Here is a 22,935-nt window from a genome sequence, read left to right as displayed (position 1 = left end):
CAAAATGTGGCAGATGGAGTTCAATGTGGATAAGTATGAGGTTATCCATTTTGGTCTGAAAAATGGAGAGAAACTTCAGAATGCTTTGGTGCAGAGGTATATGGGTGTTCTCGTGCATGAAATGCAGAAAACTAGCATGCAGGTGCAGCAGGCAGTAAGGCAAATGGAACTTTGGCCTTTATAGGTAAAGGAAGAGTGTATAAAATTAGGGAAGTGTTGCTGCTACATTGGTGAGACCGCACATTCGAGTACTGTGAACAGTTTGGTCCCCTTATGTGAGGAGGGATGTAGTTGCATTGGAAGCAGTTAAGAGGAGATTCACTAGATTGATTCCAGAGAGTGGTTTGTCATATGAAGAGAGAGATTGAACAGTTTAGGCCTATACTCTCTCGAGTTCAGAAGAATAAGAGATCTAATTATGGTATATATGATAAAAGGTATTGACAAAGTAGACATAGAGCGGATGCTTGCTCTTGTGGGACAATCTAGAACAAGGGATTATCGCTTTAGGATGAGGGGGAGCAGATTTAAAACAGAGATCAGAAATTACTTCTCTCAAAAGGGTCACGAATCTGTGGAATTCACTAACTCAGGAGTGTGATAAATGCCAGGACATTGAGAAAATTTGAGGAGATAGAACATAGAACAGATTTTTGATCAGTAATGGGTTGAAGGTTTATGGAGAATGGGCAGAAAAGTGGAGTTGAGGCCGAGATGAGATCAGCCATGACTGTATTGAATAATGGAGCAGATTAGAGGGACTGAATTACCTACTCCTGTTCCTAGTTCTTATGCTCATGTTCTGGGTGAGAAGTTGACCTAAGGCCCTTCTCAGGTGAATGCAAAAGATCCCATGGCACTATTTTGATGTTGATACAAGAAATATTCATGGATGTCGTGGCCAATATCTTTCTCTCAACCAACACCTAAACTGAACATTTAATAATTTCTCTCATTACTGTTTGTAGGATCTTGCTGTTCAGAAATCGGCAGCCATATTTCCTACATTATAGCAATGACTAAACTTTAAACTGTACTTAATTCAAGTGCTTTTGGACGTCCTGAGGTTCTGAAAGGCTCCATGTAAATGCAAGTCTTTCTTGAACATTTATGCGGTTTTCAGACTGGGCAAAGGAGATTAAATCCATTAAGGTCGATTTGAAACCTGCTCGCTTGACAGTCGGTAGTCAGTTAAAATGCCTACAGCAACTTACATCCTTCCATCTGCTGCCTTCTCTTGAGTTGTAACTGATATCAGCCATGGCTCAGTTGGTATCATTCTTACAGCTGAGTCAAAGGTTCCAGGTTCAAGTCCCACTCAAGGACTTGAGCACAAAAATCTCCTCACATTCCAGTGCAGTACTGATGGAGTGTTGCACTGTCGGAGGTACTATCTTTCGGATGAGACGTTAAATCAAGGCCCCATCTGACTGCTTGGGTGGATGTAAAAGATCCCATGGCACTATTTTGAAAAAGAACAGGGGAGTTACCCCAGTGTCCTGGCCAATATTTATCCCTCAATCAGCATCACAAAAAAAATTACTTGATAATTATCACAGTAATGTGCAAATTGGCTGCCACATTTCCTGTATTAATCGTTGTAAAGCACTTTGAGACACCCGGTGGTCATGAAAAGCACAACATTAAATGCAATTCTTTCTTTCTTCTTAAAGCTGCTCTTTGAAGTATGAGAGGGACACCTGCTGAATGCTACGTTATCCTTCTCCAAGTTCATAGATTAGGTTCCAATGATGGCAACAAAGTCCAACTGCAGTTTGAACTTGAGGCCCGAGCAGGGGATGAAGAGTCATGGCTTCCTTGCTGGGCCAAACTGGCAACAATGCCCCAGTTAAGGTGCTTCTTTACTGTATCAATTCATCCATGCATGCATTAAACTACTTCAATTCTACACACCATTCCCCTTCCCATTGTGAAAATATCCAGTTTATCAAGTGTTCCATATCAACTAAGCTGCTGAGTATTTAAAATTTGATATTCTCAATATTTACAGCCACATTTATTTTGTAAAACAACTTTTGATCAAGTTTGAGTTCTCTTAAGTATTTCTTATTTTTAAAAATACAGCAATTGCTTGTTAATTGAAATCAAGTGAACATTGTTATGTGTAGACACTCAGTGAAATCAATGATATTATGCTTTCCACAGTAACAATAAAAACTAATCAGTGGACTTGCCAATTTTTCCAGCAGTTTGTTCTTTACAAGATCTTATGGTATTTATATTCCCCACAACTAGCCCCCAGATGATTTTATTTCATTTCACTTGGTCATAATCTTTGATCTCAATCTCCAAGAATTAAAGTCATTTTCAATTGAAGGGGCATTGTTTTTACACATCTCCCAAAACTGGGAGTTTCATATGAAAAATACCCCCAACTGAAAAATCATATGCATAACTCGGAACATAATAAGCAATCACGGCTCTGATAACTCAATCTATTTTGATTCTACTTTGTTTTCAAGTGATAAGAGCAGAGAATATTTTGCAACCTTAAATGAAAGTTCTTGAGCAAGTGATGCAGTTAATTAGCAATGAAAAATTTATCATATAAAGAATTGAGTTGTAGCTTAAATACTTAACATGTTTGGAAGATTTTTCATTTATACTTATACTCATGCGAACCAGGTACTTTTGCCTGATTCAAGCGAAGAAGAATTGCGTGATCACTCAGTAAAGAAAATACTTACTTGCTGTAATCCTGAGTCTGGAGCAAATCCCGGTTCTTTAAAATCAACTTCATCATCACTTGATGAATGTATATTGTGTGCGCTAACCTGGAATATAATTTACAGAATAAAGTGATTCCACTACAATCTCATCTTTTGTTAACATCTTCATGCGATAATTACACAATTGCACTGTATTAAAAAAATAGTTTACAACTTAATCCCAAAGTTTTTTCAAGTTCAATACTCAAAGTATATACAGCAAAGCATGCAATTTTTCACCTTTCCCCTTAAACCACCTCCATACCACCAGAAAAAAATATTATTTTATAAAAGTTAGCTCAGGTGAACACAATTCTCTCAAGTGCTTCTCCATATTTCAAAACTGTAAACTATAATCTCACTTTACAGTGAAAGTTTGCCTTTTATGCAAAAACAAGACAAACAAGAGACCAGTTCTAACAACTGCATAATGGCCAACTGACCATTCAGAAAAATTTGAAGATACCTTCATATTTGCAGGAGACTTATAAATCCATTCTCAATTCAAAGCATGGGAACCCCATTTGGAATAACAGCCAAGTTTAATTAGCTGATGTTAATCTATTCATGATGGTCAACTTCCGGATTATAATTTCAATATACATGTAACCATATCTATTACAACATCCCTGAACCATAATTTTAATTGAAATCGTACTGTTAAACATGAAGTCATCATCTTCAATCCTGTGACACTCTCTCATGCTATAGCCAACGTTCTGGGTGCTCAAGTCTCTCACTGACCCTGCTGAGCTTCCAACTTGGTTACCTTCATCAAAAGATTGCCCACTTTCATCTCTGCAATACCACAGCTACATGTTTATTCAAAGTGCTTCAAATTTCTATACCCTCTTAATCTATCCGTCACTATCCGCATTTGTTTTCCGATACCTACCAGATCTATCGTATTCTTCTTATTGGTTTCTGCCAATGAACCGGTAGTGAATGTCTCCCATTTTTCCCTGTAGTCCTCACTGAGACCTGAAAACGTAAATAGTATTGGAAGCATTGTTTTGTTTTAAATCCATTATCTGGATCATTCATGGAGGCATAAAAGTTTAGATGTGGAATAAATGCCAACTGCCACATAATCAGTTCAACCAAAAATCATTTATTTAAAAGGAAATATAACAAAAATGTTAACATGTTATTTCCAAACACTGCCCTACAGAAATAGTTTGGTGGACAAGTAGCAAAGAAAAATGGAATTTTAAGTATCATTTTTAAAGTATTTTAAGTATCACTTCTCCTGTTTATCAAGGTGTGCAGACATCCAAATTTTGTCTACATGCAATCTTAAGAAATGATCTTACTTATGGGATCAAAAACTAAAAAGATAAAGCAGCATTTTTAAAATGTACAGTTAACCCTTTGTAGAGTATTTTCTGCACATTTGGTCAGCATTTCATTATTTAGCATTTTGTCTGTATTCACTTTCATTTCTGTGAATAATTGTTAACTGTGAATAAACTTCATCAGGTTAGTCATTCTAATGCAAGTTTGGAACACATAAAGAGTGATGTGCTAGGTCATAAATATATTCACCAGGAAACCTCAATTAGAATTTGGCAGTGCTGGGCTAAATTAAGTCAATGCATCAGTGACCAAAAAGCCACAGCTTTCAGATCATAATTGACACAGCCTGCTTATGGACTCTGTTGTCAAGTTGTTTACGGGGAAAAGGACAGAACCCAAGCAATACATCATGCAGTTCAAGACAGCTCAATTTTTCTCTCCACCCTTCTCAAAAGGAATGGACAGGGAATTTAAATTTCCACTAAGAACCCCATTGATTGGCGCAGGGTTGGAGGGCTGAAGGGCCTGTTTCTGTGCTGAACGGTTCTTTGATGTTAAATGTGAGGGTATTCCAAAACCCAGAAGAGTAACTTGGAACACCAGTTCTTAGTGGTGTATATTCTCAATTTGTTATACTGCGAGAAAAAATATGCAAATCAGGGAGGACAGTCCAATCATTTTATAATCGATTAATAAAGAATATTGTCATGTGAGTGTACCTTTAAGAAATGGCTGTTTATAAATGGGTGTGTAGTATAAATATCTGTAGTGAGAATACCTTTAAGAAATGGGTGTTTATTACTGCAGCGATGTCAGAGAGTGGGTGGAGCTGGGCTGTGTCAGCATTTTACTTTCGCTTTAGGCTTTTTGCTGCAGGGTGGGTTTGGTTTCATTTTAGTTTTGAGAAGCTGTAATCACAGCAGGATGTGTGTGAATCTCTGCAAGCTTACGAGTGTCCATTTGCTGATTTCAATGTGGCAGTTGTTCTCAGTAGTGAAGTTAAGCCTGATGTCTTTCTGTAAAAAGGGTTTTTTAAGTCTTATGGATGTTAAAAGGAAAGCTTAAAGGATTACTTGGTGTTGTAGTCTTTGAGGGTTGTATTTGAATTAATGGTTGATAAGATGTTCACTGTATATTTTAAAAAGGTTAACTTGAGTTCATAGAATAAACATTGTTTTGCTTTAAAAAGTACTTTTTCATTTCTGCTGTACCACACCTGCAGATTGGGCCGTGTGCTCCCCATACCACAATCTATTCAAAGTTGTAGGTCAGGTGAACTCCATGATACACTTTGGGGTTCTCTAAACACTGGCCCATAACAAAATGGTGGCTCGTCCGGGACAAAAGTCTATCTATTGGATTGGTTTAGTGAACTTAAAGACAGTGAGGGGTGAGCACATTGTGGTTGCTTTTCAAGTGTGGTACTTTAGTTTAAGTAGGAAGTGTGTTGTGAACTATGGCTCTTTCAGATACTCTGAAGTTTTTTTTGGGGGGGAGACGGTCACACGCAGTACCTTACGGACAGAGATTAAAAGCAGACTGTTAGATTTGGCAAAAACATTGCAGTTAACATTACCTGACAAAATGTGAAAAGATGAGGTAAGTATAGCGGTGGCTAAGCATTTAAAGTTGCCTGAGATACAGTCTGACTCATTAGAAATGGCAAAAGATCCAGTTGCAGATTAAGCAACTTGAACATGAAAAAGAATTAAAGCAGTTTGAATATGCAGAGAGAGAAAAGAGAAAGGGAGATACAGATCAGGGAAAAAGAAAAGGAGAAGAAAGAAAGAGATAGAGGGGAAAGGGAAAAAGAGAGGGTTGAACTTCAGAAAATGGCTATGAAACACAACAGTCAGTTAATATTGGCAGACGTAAAGGGAAACAGGGTGGGTTTGGTTTCATTTTAGTTTTGGAGAAGCTGCAATCACAGCATGATGTATGTGAATCTCTGCAAGCTTGAGTGACCATTTGCTGATTTCAATGTGGCAACTGTTCTCAGTGCTGAAGTTAAGCCTGATGACTTTTTGTAAAAAGATGTTTTTATGTCTTATGGATGTGAAAAGGAAAGCTTAAAGGATTACTTAAGTGTTGTAGGCTTTGGGGGTGTATTTGAATTAATGGTTGCCAAGATGTGCACTGTATGTTTTAAAAAGGTTAACTAGAGTTCATAGCATAAACACTGTTTTGCTTTAAAAATACTTCTCCATTTCTGCTGTACCACACCTGTAGAGTGGGCCGTGTGCTCCCCATACCACAATCTGTAAACAGTTGTGGGTCAGGTGAACACCACGATACACTTTGGGGTTCTCTAAACCCTGGCCCATAACAATATTTATTGACTTCAAAGAAAAACACACAAGGATTCTAATACACTGCAACAGTACATTTAACTACACGATGGTTACACACACACACACACACAGTATTACATGAAGTTACCCCTTGGTTCATAACTACCTATGTTTCCTGAACTCAGACGCCCCTTGTTTCTAAACAAGATCCAATATTATATAACTCTATGAGCTCATTCTAGCAGATGATCACTGCACACAGGTTATATGCCCACATTTAAGAAAACCCATCTTTGGTTTCAGCGAAAGGGTAATCTTCTCGATTCGAGTTTGGGATGATAACCAGGGCCCTTTTCGGGATCACTTGTTTCCAGGGTAAACTGTTTTCTACAGTTGGATGTGACTGATGGTAGCTGCTGCTAATATATCTCTTTCTCCAGCTAATGTGCTATGGATATATCATTCTTTCCCTTTGATGTTATCCACTCTGTGGACCTGGCTTTTAGCCCTTTATCTGTGCACTATGAAGTCACCTCTTCTCCACCCCATTGTTCTCCCTAGTCATCTAGGGTAAACACTTGCTTTTCTCACTGGTATGTTCATTTACATATCAAAACATCCCTTCAGACAGCTCCCCTCACCAATTCCCCTTTATATTTTATTCCAATTTCATTTTTTTAAAATCTTAATTTTCCCAATTCTTAACACCATGCAAAAGTTCAATTCATTTCAGTATTCTAAAATGTCCAATTAAAATTGTGTTTTCAGAGAATTAGTATTGGATGAGTAGTGGTTGTACTGAAACCAAACAAATATGTAAAACATTGTACCTTTAAGCAGCTGATTCATTAGCACACTGTTTGGCCCTTTTTCAGCATTGTGCACAACAGCATTAGCTATCCGTGTTAAATGACCCATGTAACCTCTCCGTCTTCCACCTGCTGATCTGAAAAACAACAACCCAACTTCATCCATTACACAAGGTTCTCCTTCATTTATTCCAAACTAAGATGGTCTAAGGGAGGGAGGGATAGATAATATTTCAAGCAATGTTCTTAGAAAAAAAATCAAGTTGCCTATTTTATGCAGATTGGCAGAAAGACATCATACAATATTTTCAAGAATGTTCAGGGGACAATCTTCGAAGTGCAATTTGATTCAATAATCAGACAGAAAAGTAATAGGAACTACCTACTTTATTAATGCCCTCTCTTCAAAAAGATCAGGGTTCAATTTAAAATGTATACCATTGCTACCTGGGGTTGAAGGTTCATCTGCTTTTTTGTACATTAATCTGCAATATTCTGGAGATTGCAGTTTACTTGGTACAAGTACAAAAGGGAAAAATAAATGGCCATGATATAGTTACTCTAACTGATGAAGGCTGACATTTCAGATCATTACCGAGACACAACTGGATACTTTTAATTTTGTTGTAGCAGTAGAAGATATGAAAACAGTAATCTAAAGTAAAGCAGTTAGATGATTAGTCAACAGTGAACAACATCACATCTCCTTATCACTTGGCCTGGATAAACTATCAATAATCTAGAAAATGTCCAGAAAATGAGTTTTCACAATATTAATAGTTAGATACAAATGAAGAATACAATCCTAGCTCACCAACCCAGAGAAAAATGCAATACACTTCAAAACTCAATCATATGCTGCTTTTCAAATGTTTCCAAGGTTTTTGTCATTACTTTCATTCAGAGAGGTCCATCTATTCTTTTGTGTGAAGAACTTCCTGACATTAGCTCTTTGGCACTAGTATTTTGGTTTAAGTTTACCTTCTCAATATTATTTGCTATTTTGCATACTTCTTTGATTCTCTTTCAGTCAGCTCCTTTCGAGGCTGAACAAGATAATCTTTCCAGTCTTTCCTCACATCACAGTTGAATGATCAGGCTGTTGTTTCTACAGAAGACTTATTTGAGGTCTTGAATATAAAAACTGACCTAATGCAACTAAATTACAAATTCTGTTTCAATGTGCCTTTCCTCACTCAGCCAAAACTCAAATAGCAACGAAAACAGAAAAAGCTTGAAAAACTCAGGTCTGGCAGCATTTGTGGTGAGAAAGACAGTTAATAGGATGCAAACGAAGACCAAATCCCCCACGTCAGATTCTTCAAGGTGTCGGCAGGAAAATACACTGGTATGAAACACATTCAGAACAACCTGCAGTGCACGTGTCAAGACTCACCTGAACAATGTTTGGGGCTGCTTCCAGAGTTCAGGATGGAAGCCACCTGCAATCCTGGACCTTGGACACCACAGCAGTGGGCTGGGGGTGCATCTGCACGTGGACCTACCAGATTTCGTGTTCTGGAGGAAGTCAATATTCGAGTCTCAGAATGTTCCAGGTGATCCATCTTTGTTCGCAGGAGGTCCATCTTCTGATCTCAAGAGTGCTCCCAGATATTTATCTTGATTTTCAGGAGGTCCACCTTCTATCTTCAACATTGGGTCAGTGATTTTGGAAGCCTTTTCAATATTGCGTCCGGACACAACAGCAGACTACGCACCACCCAGACCTGCCCCACCACTGAATGTGGCATGAACCACTCAGGTGCGGCACGGTAGCACAGTGGTTAGCACTGTTGCTTCACAGCACCAGGGACACTGGTTCGATTCCCGGCTTGGGTCACTGTCTGTATGGAGTCTGCACATTTGCCCCATGTCTGTGTGGGTTTCCTGCCGGTGCTCCAGTTTCCTCCCACAAGTCCCAAAAGACCCGCTTGTTAGGTGAATTGGACATCCTGAATTCTCCCAGAGTACCCGAACAAGCGCTGGAGTGTGGCGACTAGGGGATTTTCCCACTAACTTCAGTATGTTAATGTGTCAATGTAAGCCTACTTGTGACACTGATAAAAATTATCAATGAGGTCAGGGCTGAAAGATGTGGCATGTTTTCCTGCTAGCCGCCACAGTGGGAAACACTCCACACGTTCCTGCACCTGCCAAAGCACAATCTCAAAATGGGAGAATTTTGTCCATTACCTCTGCTTCTTTCTCCACAGATATTGACAGACCACTGAGTTTTTCCAGCATTTTCTAATATTACAGATTTCCAGCCTCCGCAGTATTTTGTTTTTATCATACAGCAATGACCTTACTGGAATGGAATTGTATTTTAATAATAATACTCGTTATTATTTGATGATGCAACTGTTCATCTAAATATAGCTGCAGCAAAAAAGTAGGCCAAAATGTAACTGGGTGACTATTTGAGTAGAGGCAAGGACATTATTTCAGCATTTGCAAATTTTTACTAACCAAAGTTCAACTAGTTTTGTAAGATCGGAGTCACACTATACAGCTTCATCTGAAACTTGGGGATGTAGAACCAGGAAGTAGTTCTGAAAACTTGAACATTTTAAAATGCAGCATATGGTTAACAATAAGCCATGTAAACGAGTCAGTCACGTTATGAAAGAAGCCTACAACTTCAAAAGTTATTTACGCTTTAAAATTTCCAACAACTCCAGGCAGTTGTCTTACAAGTAAACTTACGATTGGTTTACAGCTCCTGGAAGATACTCTTTCAGTTCTGAAACTGAATAACCCTAATCTATATTTGTGACTGTAACTTTAACAGTTTCAGCCTCTAAAGTAGAACAGCATCTAAAAAAAAAGTACCAGGAAATTGAGAGCAACAATTGAAAGCCGAGGATAAACAAAACTAGAAATTTAACCTGAATTTTACATCAGAGTGTAACCACTGAGTTAGCAACACAAATAGCTCAAAGCTACAACTTGGAAAACGAATATTTGTCCCCAATACAGCATACAGCTCACAATTTTTAGAACTATTGTAACACAAACACAAAATGTATTAATCCAAAATGCTTTAGACAGCAAAAGTAACATGATGATCTGCAGAAGCAAAAGATAATAGGCGCGCACAATCCAGGATCAACATTTTGCCAGCTTCCAGCCTGAAAATATACTGAAGTTTACTAAGATGGAAAATATGGCCAGTTATATTTGTTGTAAAACTTCTCACTATTCTAGAAGTAAGAATAGCATCAAACCCTGCAACTACTCAAAACCAAAAAATATCTCGACAACAAGGACTCCTACATCAGACTCCTATTCTTGACTACAGCTCTGCCTTCAACACCATAATCCCAGCCAAGGTCATATCAAAACTCCAAAACCTAGGACTAGGCTCCCCCCTCTGCAACTGGATCCTCGACTTCCTGACCCATAGACCACAATCAATAGGGATAAACAACACATCTTCCACGAGAGTACTCAATAACAGGGCACCGAAAGGCTGTGTTCTTAGCCCCCTATACTCCCTCTCCACACACCCAAATGTGGGGCAAAATTTGGCTCCAACGCCATCTATAAGTTTGCTGATGACATGACCGTAGTGGGGCGGATCTCAAACAACGATGAATCAGAGTACAGGAGGGAGATAGAGAACCTAGTGGTATGGTTTAATGACAATAATCTCTCCCCCAATGTCAGCAAAACTAAAGAGCTAGCCATTGACTTCAGGAAGCGGAGTATCGCACACACTCCTGCCTGCATCAATGGCGGCGAGGTGGAGATGGTTGAGAGCTTCAAATTCCTAGGTGTACACATCACCAATCTGTCCTAGTCCACTCAAGTCAACGCTACGACCAAGGAAGCACAACAGCCCAACAACGTCTATACTTCCTCAGGAAACTAAGGAAATTCGGCATGTCCACAGTGACTCTTACCAACTTTTACAGATGCACCATAGAAAGCATCCTATCTGGCTGCATCGCAGCCTGGTATGGCAATTGCTCAGCCCAGGACCGTAACAAACTACAGAGTCGTGAACACAGCACAGTCCATCACACAAAACCCCTCCCATCCATTGACTCGGACTACACCTCCCGCTCCCTTGGGAAAGCGGGCAGCATAATCAAAGACCCTTCCCACCTGGGTTATTCTCTCTTTCAACCTCTTCTATTAGGCAGAAGATACAAAAGTCTCAGAACACGCACTAACAGGTTCAAAAACAGCTTCTTCCCCGCTGTTACTAGACTCCTGAATGACCCTCGTATGGACTGAACTGATCTCCACACACATCTTTGCCACTGAGTAGTACTACACTCCGTACGCTTCACCCGTTGCCTGTGTCTATGTATTTACATTGTGCATTTATCATAGGTCCTATGTTTTTTCATGTATGGAACGATCTGTCTGGACTGTCAGCAGAACAATACTTTTCACTGTACCTTGGTACATGTGACAATAAATCAAATTCAATCCGATCCAATATGTGCATTAGGGTAGTATACCTAGTTTGGAAATTCAAATCAGTTTGAAGAACTTCACAATATTGCTTGGCTGCACCAGGAACAATCATCAATAGTGTTTCTACCTCTCCCATTCAATAATAGGTAGGACTTAAGACAGACTTCATAGTTCAGTCATTTAAACTAAGAGAACATTGATCTTGTTGCTTTATTATGAAGAGTAATAGGCTGTTTGCATGGCTGCATACTTTGACAAATGTGCAAAATAGACAACATATTTTACATGCTCTTGTTTTACCAAGAATTGGAACTACACAGGTCAATACAGATCACATCAAGCTTTATGTATATTTTGGAAGCATTAAAAAGCCAAAGTTTAAGTAGATTTATTTTGAACACATTTTTGTACTCTTAGGTGAGCAATGTCAGTGCTGGGAATAATGAATTTTGGCAACCAGCATTAGCATTCCATGTGATGCATGTTAGAAACATAGAAAATAGGGACCATTTGGGCCTGTTCCGGCATTCATGAAGATCATGGCTGATCATCCAACTCAATAGCTGTTCCCACCTTCCTCACCCATATTCTTTGATCCCTTTCGCCCAAAAAGCTATATTTAACTCGTTCTTGGAAGCAATGTTTTGGCCTCAACTCTTGTCTGTGGAAGCAAATTCCACAAGCTTACCACACTCTGGGTGAAGAAATCTCCTCATATCAGTCCTAAATGGTCTAACCTCAGATTGTGACCCCTGGTTCTGGGCACCCCCACCATCGGGAACATGCTCCCTGCATCTACCGTTAGAATTTTATAGGTTTCTAGATGTCCCCTCATTCTTCTGAAGTCCTGCACAAATAATACTAACCAACTCAAACTCTCCTTATATGCCAGTCCTGCCATCCCAGGAATGAGTCTGGTAAACCTTTGCTGCACTCCCTCCATAGCAAGAACATCCTTCCCCAGATAAGGATGTCAAAACTGCACACAATATTCCAGGTGTGGTCTCACTATGGCCATGTATAATTGCAACAAGACATCGCTACTTCTGTACCCAAATCATCTCGCTTTGAAGGCAAACATATAATTTGCCTTCTTGACTGCCTGCTGCACCTGCATACATACTTTCAGCGACTGATGTACGAGGACATCCAAGTCTCGTTGCACATTCCCCTCTCTCAATTTATAGCCATTCAGATAATAACGTGCCTTCTTGTGTTTGCTACCAAAGTGGATAACCTCACCTTTATCCACATTGTACTACATCTGCCCACTCACTCAGCTTGTCCAAATTGTTACCGGCAACTTTTAACAACGTTATTAACTGAAAGAATTATGCCACAAGGTGTCATGTTTTACCAAAAAACATTTACTGCACAGAAATTAAACAAAGCAAATACTACTAAAAACATTATATTTCATAACTACTTATTCTTTTAACCCCCAAATCTCAAAAGGACACTTTCCATTCTATTTTTATTTCTACCCAAGAATACCCCTATACTTTACAGGATCTGAAGGGTCCCTTCACTTCTCCTGGGACCAAACTAAGGTAGACCACAGCTCTCAGGAATTTAGTTTGATTCTCCTTGGTGTTCTTGGTATTCTCCAAAGTATGAGATTTCTTGGGGTCCTTCCATCAGCATCCGGGTAGACACCCCAACTCAAGCATGGGCCTCACTGTTTTCTTACTTAAGTGAGTTCAAATAAGAAAACACCCGTGATTTCTGATAACCCTGTGACTAGTTTACAGCTCCTGAAAGACACTTTAAAGCTGCTTCCAATTGCTAACTACCACTGTCCTTTTTTGTGAAAATGGCAGATTGATCCAAAAGTCAAAATAACCTCTGTGCAATGTGCTCCCACAGCAATGTGGCACCCTGCTATATCCCAGATAGGTTTCTAACTTTATCTTCAAAATATCCCTTTGATGCTGAAACCCAGATGAGTATTTTCTATCACCAAAGGGGACAACTACCATATTGCCAGACTCTTAAGAAGCTAAGACAGGATCCATGTATTGTTTTCTCACTTCAATTCAGACCTTATTAAATAAACATAGAGCAACCTTTGAATTGCAATAACTTTAAGTCTGTTTAGCAGCTTCTCACCAGGTATTCTCATTCAACTTGCATTTAAATATTTCCAAAGTTATACTCCTAAAGCACATGAATCATAAAACTAAACATTTTGCAACAATATAGTCAAGATCCTGAGTAAATCCCTTTCTATGTCCCAACTACATTATACTACTTCATCCTGATAAGTGCACCTTTCACCCACCAGTCTCATATTTGATGTCAATCATCCCAATGGTCTCTCTATAAAAGTGCTGCTTTATGCAATTGACTGAACTGGAGACTAGATGAGATTTCCCAGCCTTAAAGTTCTTAAAACAAAAATCTTCAGTTCATCAGTCCAGGTTGAATTCAAACCCAGAGCTCAAAAGGGAGGAAGTCATGACTAACCCCAGCCCCCCTTCATACTACCCAGCCTTCAAATAACATCTTAGATTATAATTGTTAAAATTATAACTGTTGATTGAACTCAATGCAGACTTGAGTCATAGTTACTTACTGTTCTTTTTCATTATTTTCCCATGCATTGAGTATTCTCTGAATTAATCGGCACTTCGTAAACAGCTGGATAACAAAAAACTGAGTTAATATATAGTGATTGAAACAATTTTTTTAATGGGTTTACTGAGTTTTGGGACAATGGATCAGTTATGCCATTTCAGACTCATCTGTTATGAGACAACAGATACTCTGAAATGTCTGTTGAAAGCAGTTTGTAAGCTAGCAACAAAGACGAAAATCAAAAAAAGTAATTTTCGACTGTACGTTTTAATACAAATATCAGATTTTAAATTTAAAAAATCATCCCATTTTTTCCATACAAAAATGGTCAAGTCTGCCAACATTTTAAAACACTCCAACCTTTCTATTCAAAAATATAATTTCTGGTTTTAATTGAAACTTCCCACGGGTATATTATCCACAAGTGAAAAAAATAGTCTAAAAAGGATCAAATCACAAAGGACAAAATTCCCTCCCACACAAAAACATTTATTCAAAAGGCAGAGCGGTAATTCAGACAATGCTACAAACTGATTTTTTTTAAAAAGAATTAAAACACATTATAAAACTGCTGTTAGGATGAGGAGCAAACATCCAAGAGCAACTCGTGGACAGTACAATCTGAGTGGTTATAAGCACAGGGAATAACACAAGAATAATGGTTCAACATAGGAGACCCAAGTACCAAAATAAAGGGTAGAAGCAGTAGACAGTTTTGGTTACACAGAATATATGACAGTGATGGGGTCAATATTATACTGGTAGGTAAACTATTACTTACTTTGTTGGGTTTTGAACAGGAAAAATGCATGATCTGAAATGGGGTTGAAATTTTCTATGTAGCACGATTGGGCTTTCACAATAGAAAACAGAAACAAACACTAACTAAATGAAAAAGGGAGACTGTATTTTATTGTCTAATTGCTTGTTTCACAATGGTGAGCCAAAGTATAAACATGATCCTACAGTAAACCATATCAGAAAGCATGCTCAGGAAATCTTCAACACGACACACAAGTGTTCAGTACAACAGCGGCAAATAATTTTATTTAAATCAAGATCGGATCGGGAGACACACACGCACTAGTATATCCGACAGCATACTAACCAACATTTATAATCCAACTTTAACAATGCAATACCCAATTAGAAAAGGTAAAAGTTCTTACATGTTTTATTAATATATTTTCTCTGGCAGTATTGGAATTATCCTCTATGGTGTTTTCTATGCTGGTATCATGTGGTGGAGGGCTTCCTAAGATTGTTGCAATGCAAATTTCTACTTGTACATGAAGAAAGTTATTCCAAATGTATTTGAAGTACATATCCTTAGTTTAAAAAAAAAAATCAATTACATTTCAGGTTACAGAGCACAATGAAAATTCAGTTTTAATAAAGAATAAGCTTTAAGTTATTAAAAATATTCCAGTAAAATAATGGTACATTCATAGATAGCTGTGCAGATAAATGCTCACACAAGCAAATCATCGAACTATCAGGAGTTAGCCACTTTTGTCCATCATAACCGCCATCTTCGGAAGAGTACACGGTCCCACTTTCTTGCTCTTTCTCCATAACACTGCAAATTTGTTCTTTTGTTTTCATGTCCAATTTCTTTTTGAAGTTACAACCTAATCTGTTTCCGCCATCCTGTTAGGCAGTGCACTGTAGACTATAAAAACTGGGTGCTTAAAAAGATTGTAAGATCTCTCTTCCCCTCTCTCTTTTTTTGGCTGCCAATTATCTTCAATCTGCATCCTTTGATTACTGGCCAGCCTGTCAGCGGAAACTGTTCGCCACCAATATAAAATATAAGAAACAGGAGCAGGGTAGGCCATACGCTCCTCGAGCCTGCTTTGCCATTCAATTAGATGACGGCTGATCAGATTTGGCGTCAACTCCACATTCGCCTGTTCCACATAACCCTCAACTCCCCTATAGTTCAAAAATCTGTCTTAACTCAAGCCTTGAATATCTAACACAGCCTGCACATATTTCTAGGATAGAGAATTTGACAATTTCAAGATGCCCTGCAAGAAGAATTTCCTCCTTACCTCAGCCTTATTCTGAACCTGTGCACCTGGTTCTAGATTCCCCCATGAGGGGAATATCCTCTCCATATCTATCCCATAAAACATCCTTGTATTTCAATAAGATCATTATCACCTTACAAACTTTAATGAGAATAGAGGCCAACATGTTCAACTTTACCTCACAGGACAATGCTTTCATCCCAGGAACCAATCTATGCGACTTTCTCTTAACTGTCTCCATTGCAAATATATCTCTTAATCATAGAATTTACAGTGCAGAAGGAGACCATTCGGCCCATCAAGTCTGCACCGACTCTTGGAAAGAGCACCCTACCCAAGCCCACACCTCCACCCTACCCCCATAACCCAGTAACCCCACCCAACACGAAGGGCGTTTCTGGACACAGAGCAATTTAGCATGGCCAATCCACCTAACCTGCACATCTTTGGACTGTGGGAGGAAACCGGAGCACCCGAAGGAAACCCACGCACACACGGGGAGAATGTGCAGACTCCGCACAGGCAGTGACCCAAGCCGGGAATCGAACCTGGGATCCTGGAGCTGTGAAGCAATTGTGCTAACCAGTATGCTACTGTGCTGATCAAAAGCAGATCAAAAACTGTCTGCAGGACTCTAGGTGTGGTCTCACCAACACCCTGTACAGTAGTAGCAAGACTTATCTACTTTTATACTCCACCTCTCCCCCCACCCCCCGACCCTCTTGCAAATAAGGCTATCTTTACATTTGCTGCTCCAAATAGTTGCTACACCTGCATGTTAACATGTTGTGATTCATGCACAAGATTGTTCTTTACTGCAATATCGGCAGTCTCTCTCCATCTAAATAATATTTTGCTTTTCTATTTTTCCTGCAAAGGTTAAGATCACATGTTTCCCTGCATTATTCTCCAATTGCCCACTCACTTCACCTAACTATAGCCCTTTACAGGTTATGCCACTCAACTTGTTTTCCATCTATCTTTGCATAAGTCCCTAACTATATCCCTTTACAGATTGTGCCCCTCAACTGGTTTTCCATCTACCTTTGCACAAGTCAGAAATATTTGCTTTAATACACATGATCCGTTCATCAAAGTAATCAATATAGATGTAAATAGTTGAACCCCAACACTGATCCCTATGGCACCCTATTATAGTCAGTTTTGCAATCTGAAAATTACTCCGTTATCCCAATTACCCATTTTCTGAAAGTTAGCCAATCCTCTATCTAAATTAGCCCCAACACCATGAGCCCATATCTTGTGCAGTAACCTTCTGTTTCAAAACCCCTAAGACTTCTAAACATCTCTACTAAATCGCCATTGAACCTTCTCTATTCTGGATAGAAAACAATCCCAGTTTCCTTCGCACTTTTCCCATGGATCTGACTTACTAGTGCTGTTGGGGAGGGTTTAAACTAACTTAGCAGGGCCTGGGATCCTGAGAGAAGGTTCAGCAGGGATAGATGTACACCCAAAATTAGAGAAGACATCAAGCGAGTCAGGGAGGCATAGAATGTCTAGACCAGTTAAGTCCAAGGGAGTTTAGCAAGATTGGATGGTATTTATTTTAATGCGAGGAGTCTGACGAACAAGACAGATGAATTGAAAATATTAAAACTTGGGATATAATTATAATCTCTATTGTCACAAGTAGCTTACATTAACAGTGCAATGACTGTTACTGTGAAAAGCCCTTAGTCGCCACATTCCGGCGCCTGTTCGGGTACACAGGGAGAATTCAGAATATTCAATTCACCTAACAGCACGTGTGGGAGGAAACCAGAGCACCCGGCTAAATCCACGCAGACACTGGGAGAATGTGCAGATTCCGCACAAACAATGACCCAAGCCGGGAATCGAACCTGGGACCCTGGCACTGTGAAGCCATAGTGCTAACCTCTATGCTGCCATGCTGCCCAAGTCATTGCTGTCACTGAGACATGGTTGAGAGAGGGGCAGGATTGGTAGCTCAATATTCCAGGATACAGGATCTTCAGGCTAGATATAGAAAGCGGGAGCAGGATTGAGGGAGCTGGAAGCGAAGTATGGGCTAGTGCAGGGAGAAGTGTTTAGGTACATGCAGGTTCAGGATTTTGCCAGGAAGGAGATACAGAGCCTTCCAGAGGAACTGGCCTCCACATTGCTGGAGGAGGTGCTGACGACAAGGGGACTGGAGAAGGGGGCAGTGTCAGCGGTGTACGGAGCTATTTTGGAAGAGAATAAGGCACCACTGGAAGGGATCAAAGCAAAGTGGGAGGAAGATCTGGGAGAGGTTATAGAGGGGGGGGGGGGGGTCTGGTGTGAGGTGCACCGGAGAGTGAATGCCTCCACCTCATGTGTGAGGTTGGGGCTGATACAGCTGAAGGTGGTATATAGAGCGCACCTCACGAGGGCGAGGATGAGCCGATTTTTTGAAGGAGCAGAGGATATGTGTGAGCGTTGCAGGGGGGGCCCCCGCTAATCACGTTCATATGTTTTGGTCCTGTCCAAAGCTAGGGGAGTACTGGAAGGAGTTGTTTACGGTAATTTCCAAGGTGGTGTGTGTGAAACTGGACCTGGGTCCCCAGGAGGCCATATTCGGGGTGTCTGACCTGCCAGGGTTGGAAACGTGCGGAGGCAGATATCATAGCCTTCGCCTCATTGATCGCCCAAAGGTGGATCCTGGTGGGATGGAGAGCAGCCTCTCCACCCAGTGCCTTGGCGTGGCGTGGCGTGGCGGGGGGGGGGGGGGGGGGGGGGGGGGGGGGGGGCCTGTTGGAATACTTGATCCTTGAGAAGGTTAAATTTGAACTGAGGGGAAGCTCGGAGGGGTTCTACAAGTCATGGGCACTATTTATTATGCACTTTCAAGAACTGGATAACATCGAACATTAGTTGGGAGGGGGGCGGTGTATATTAAGGGCGACTATGGGTAATCCCGGATTCCTTTTTGTCATTTGTTTATGTAAACATGCGGGCTGATGTTTGGGGGTTGGTGGGAGGATGGGAGCGTTGTTACTGTTATGGGGGTTGACATATCTGTTGCTGATTATTGTTTATTGTTCATGGGTGTAAATACGGGAGAAAATGTGAAAAAGGAGAATAAAAATATTTTTTTTAAAAAGGTACAGAAAACGGTTAAAGAGGAGGGGGTGTCGCTATTTATCAGGGAATCAATTACAGCAGTAAGGAGGGACGACGTCTTAGAAGGCTCTTCAATTGGAGCCATATGGGTAGAACTTCAAAACCAAAAAGGAGCAAACACATTCGGGAGTGTTCTATAAGCCGCCAAAAAGTCGAAGAGAAATAGAAGAGCAGATTGTGCAGGCAAATTTCAAAGGCATGTAAAAATAATAGAGTAGTGATAATGGGGGATTTCAGCTTCCCCAATATTAACTGGAGTAGCCATATGTGACAGGTTTAGAGGGAGTGGAATTCTTAAAATGCATTCAGGACAGCGTTTTAAGCCAGTATGTAGAAGGACCTACAAGAGAGGGGGCAGTCCTGGGCTTAATTTGCGGCAACTAAGCTGGGCAAGTGGTTGAAGTATTAATTGGGGAGCATTTTACAGACAGTGATCATAACGCCATTAGATTCAAGACTGTTATGGAAAAGGACAAGGATGGGCCTGAGTGGGGTGGTCGATTTTAATACGGATCAGGTACGATTTGGCCAGAGTGGACTGGGAGCAGTCACTTTTAGGTAAATCTGTGATAGAACAGTGGGACGCATTCAAGACGAAAAGAGCGAGGGTGCAGGGCCAACATATTCCAACAATGAATAGGTGGGATCAACAAATCCTGTGAACCCTGGATATTGAGGGATATACAGCATTGGATAAAGAGAAAAAGGAAGGCTTATGGTAGATATCGAGCAGGTGCCATAGAGGCGTATAGAATGTACAAGAGGGAACTTAAAAAGGAAATTAGGAGAACAAAAAGGGGACATGAATATTCAAAGACAAGTACATTAAGGGCAAAAGGATAACTAGAGAATGCATAGGGCCCATTAAGGACTACAGTGGTAATTTGTGTACGGAGCCGGGGGATATAGGCAGGGTTCTAAATGAATACTATATGTCAGTGTTCACTCGTGAGAAGGATAGTCTGGGTATAAAAATCAGGGAGAACTGTAATAAAATTAAAGAGATTAACATAAACAGAGAGGAGGTTCTGAGTGATCTGGGAGGCTTAAAAGTCGACAAATCCCCAGGCAGAGTGAGGAAATAGCAGGAGCGTTGGCAATAATTTTTCATTCCTCTCTGGCCACAGGAGAGGTGCTGGAGGACTGGAGGATAGCCAATGTGGTACCATTATTCAAGAAGGGAGGAAGGGATAAACCAGGAACCCTGGGAAGCACCAAGGATCAGAGGGATCTTGGTGTACATGTACACCGGTCCTTTAAGGTAGCAGAGCAGGGGTTAAGAAGGCCTTTGATATACTTGCCTTTATTAGCCGAGGCATAGAGTTTAAGAGCAGGGAGATTATGCTGGAAGTGTATAAAATGTTGGTTAGGCCACAGCCAGAGCAGTGTGTGCAGTTCTGGAATCCACATTATAGGAGGGATGTGATAGCACTGGAAAGAGTGCAGAGGAGATTTACCAGGATGTTGCCTCGGCTGGAGAGTTTTAGTTACGAAGAAAGATTGGATAGACTTGGATTGTTTTACTTGGAGAGGCACATCATTTAGATGTATAAAATTATGAGTGGCATAGATAGAGTAGACAGGAAGAAACTCTTCCCCTTGGTGGAGGGGTCAATGACCAAGAGGTATAGATTTACGGTAAGGGGCAGGAAGGTGAGAGGGGATGTGAGGATTTATTTTTTATCCAGAGGGTGGCAGGTGTTTGGAATTTGCTGCCTGAAAAGGTGGTGGAGGCGGAGACTCTCGTAGTATTGAGGTGTGCTCTTGCAATCCCAGGGCATACACGGCTATGGGCCAAGTGCTGGAAAATGGGATTATAAATTAGGTGGTTGTTTTTGACCAGCATAGACACAATGGGCCTTTTCTGTGCTGTATGACTCTACGACATCCTTACTCTCCTTTGCACCCTATCCACATCTGGTTTTCTAACTTTGTTCAGATCTACAAGGTTACTTCTATCGATTGACAAAAAAATAATTGGTTAACAATATAATCTGTTCCCATCGTTCAAACTATTAATTCAGTGTCTAGAAATGGAACATAAAACACCAGTACTTAGTGGATCCTCACCAATAACACCTCGATTGTGTTAAGTTTTACTAACTCAGCATTAATGCTGCACGTGTTTGTTTGCAGAAGGCTGGCTACAAGTCTGACCACGTTGAGGCGTGTATTCCCCACTGGTGTATCTAATACTCCCCAGGTAGTTTTCATTGCACTTTTCTACAAATAAAAGGAACATGGTAATGTCAGAACAAACAGGTAAGCAAATTAAATCAAAAACCAAGTTTTTTAATGAAATACAACGTAACATCTTAAAAGATACCTTGCATTTGTTTGCTTTGCTTCTAAGATTTTTCAACTTTCTCTAAATCTTCCCAATATTGCCATTCCCTTGGCTGCATAGATATCAATTAATTACTTTTAAAATTGGGTATATAATTCTGTTAAACACTTTAGCGTAGTGTAGTTCTGATTGATGGTAACATAAACAGCAAACCCATGTTATCTTTGAAGTAAAGATTCTGTTTCTCACTTTTCTTCTCTCCAAATTTAAGATACTGCCAAATAATTTATTTAATCCTACCCCAAGACTAAAATCCAAAACTAAAACCTTATTTTCGTATTTGAGCTGTTTCCATTCATTTTTCTTTTGAATATAGGTTTGATGCTCTCAAAGAAAGTATCTGAAGTGAATTCACCAGTGGTGCTGATTACAATTAAGCGCAACTTTAGGCAAATATAACAAAGAAATATCCCTGGCACTAGTATAATCGTTGGTGACATTAAATCTGCATGCTTAAGCAATTTGGTTTGCAGGTACAAGCCAAATTACGAAGAAACCCAGCAGGTGGAGCTCTTACAGAACAGGGAAAAAAATGCTGTTAATGAGTTTGGTCACATTCGTGAACATAGAACTGTACAGAAGTCATCAGCTTTCATGGTGAATGAATTAGCATACGGTATTGAAAGCCAGTAAATCCATTTTACCTTAGGAGGCTCAAGTAGTATCTGGTGGAAGTCTTTAAGTCTTTGTCTAATGGCTTGTAATGTGCTATTACTCACAGAAAAGGCTGCATGGTTCATACCAGTTGGGCAGATCTCTAGCTGACCTTCAAAACTTGAAGAACAAGTGAAAATAAGTTTTGCATTATTGCTGTGATAATACAAAAGGAGAATAATAATAATCTTTATTGTCACAAGTAGGCTTACATTAACACTGCACTGACGTACATTAACACTGCACTGACATTACTGTGAAAAGCCACTATTCGTCACATTCCGGTGCCTGTTCGGATACACAGAGGGAGAATTCAGACTGTCCAAATGACCTAACAGCATGTCTTTCAGGACTTGTGTGGGAAAGATCACCCAAGCAATTAAGCCTACACCAACTAAACATGAGCTGCAGATTCACCTACACCCTCTTCCCTTCATTCATTACCTGAAGAGGGTATAATTACCTGTGACTGATTTACGAAGATACTCTTGGGAATTCCACCTTAAACCCCAACAACAAATCAAGCAATCTTCCATAGACTACAGTACTTCAGAAGCCAAGCCATTATTGGACCACATATTTAATAATTTGAATGCCCCCCTCTCAGAAATTAATCCAGTTCATTTTTGAAAGGCTGTAGCAAGC

At 40.0% G+C, this 22,935-nt stretch overlaps 1 protein-coding gene across 9 annotated transcripts in view; it reads right to left on the bottom strand.

Moving 5' to 3' along the window:
* Window positions 1-22,935, bottom strand: part of ppp6r3 (protein phosphatase 6, regulatory subunit 3) — a 169,948-nt gene that overhangs the window by 56,076 nt on the left and 90,937 nt on the right. For all 9 annotated transcript variants that reach the window (XM_072466552.1, XM_072466549.1, XM_072466550.1 and 6 more), the window contains 7 exons: window positions 22,281-22,410; window positions 21,360-21,512; window positions 15,300-15,458; window positions 14,129-14,193; window positions 7,147-7,262; window positions 3,625-3,710; window positions 2,709-2,795 (listed from right to left, as the gene is read on the bottom strand). In XM_072466552.1, the coding sequence (XP_072322653.1) occupies window positions 2,709-2,795; window positions 3,625-3,710; window positions 7,147-7,262; window positions 14,129-14,193; window positions 15,300-15,458; window positions 21,360-21,512; window positions 22,281-22,410 (796 nt within the window). The remainder of the gene's footprint in view (window positions 1-2,708; window positions 2,796-3,624; window positions 3,711-7,146; window positions 7,263-14,128; window positions 14,194-15,299; window positions 15,459-21,359; window positions 21,513-22,280; window positions 22,411-22,935) is intronic.

Source organism: Scyliorhinus torazame, chromosome 10 (assembly GCF_047496885.1).
Source record: "Scyliorhinus torazame isolate Kashiwa2021f chromosome 10, sScyTor2.1, whole genome shotgun sequence".
NCBI classification, from domain to species: domain Eukaryota; kingdom Metazoa; phylum Chordata; class Chondrichthyes; order Carcharhiniformes; family Scyliorhinidae; genus Scyliorhinus; species Scyliorhinus torazame.
The sequence above is the reverse complement of the archived record's forward strand: the minus strand, read 5'-3'. Positions and strand labels throughout refer to the sequence as shown.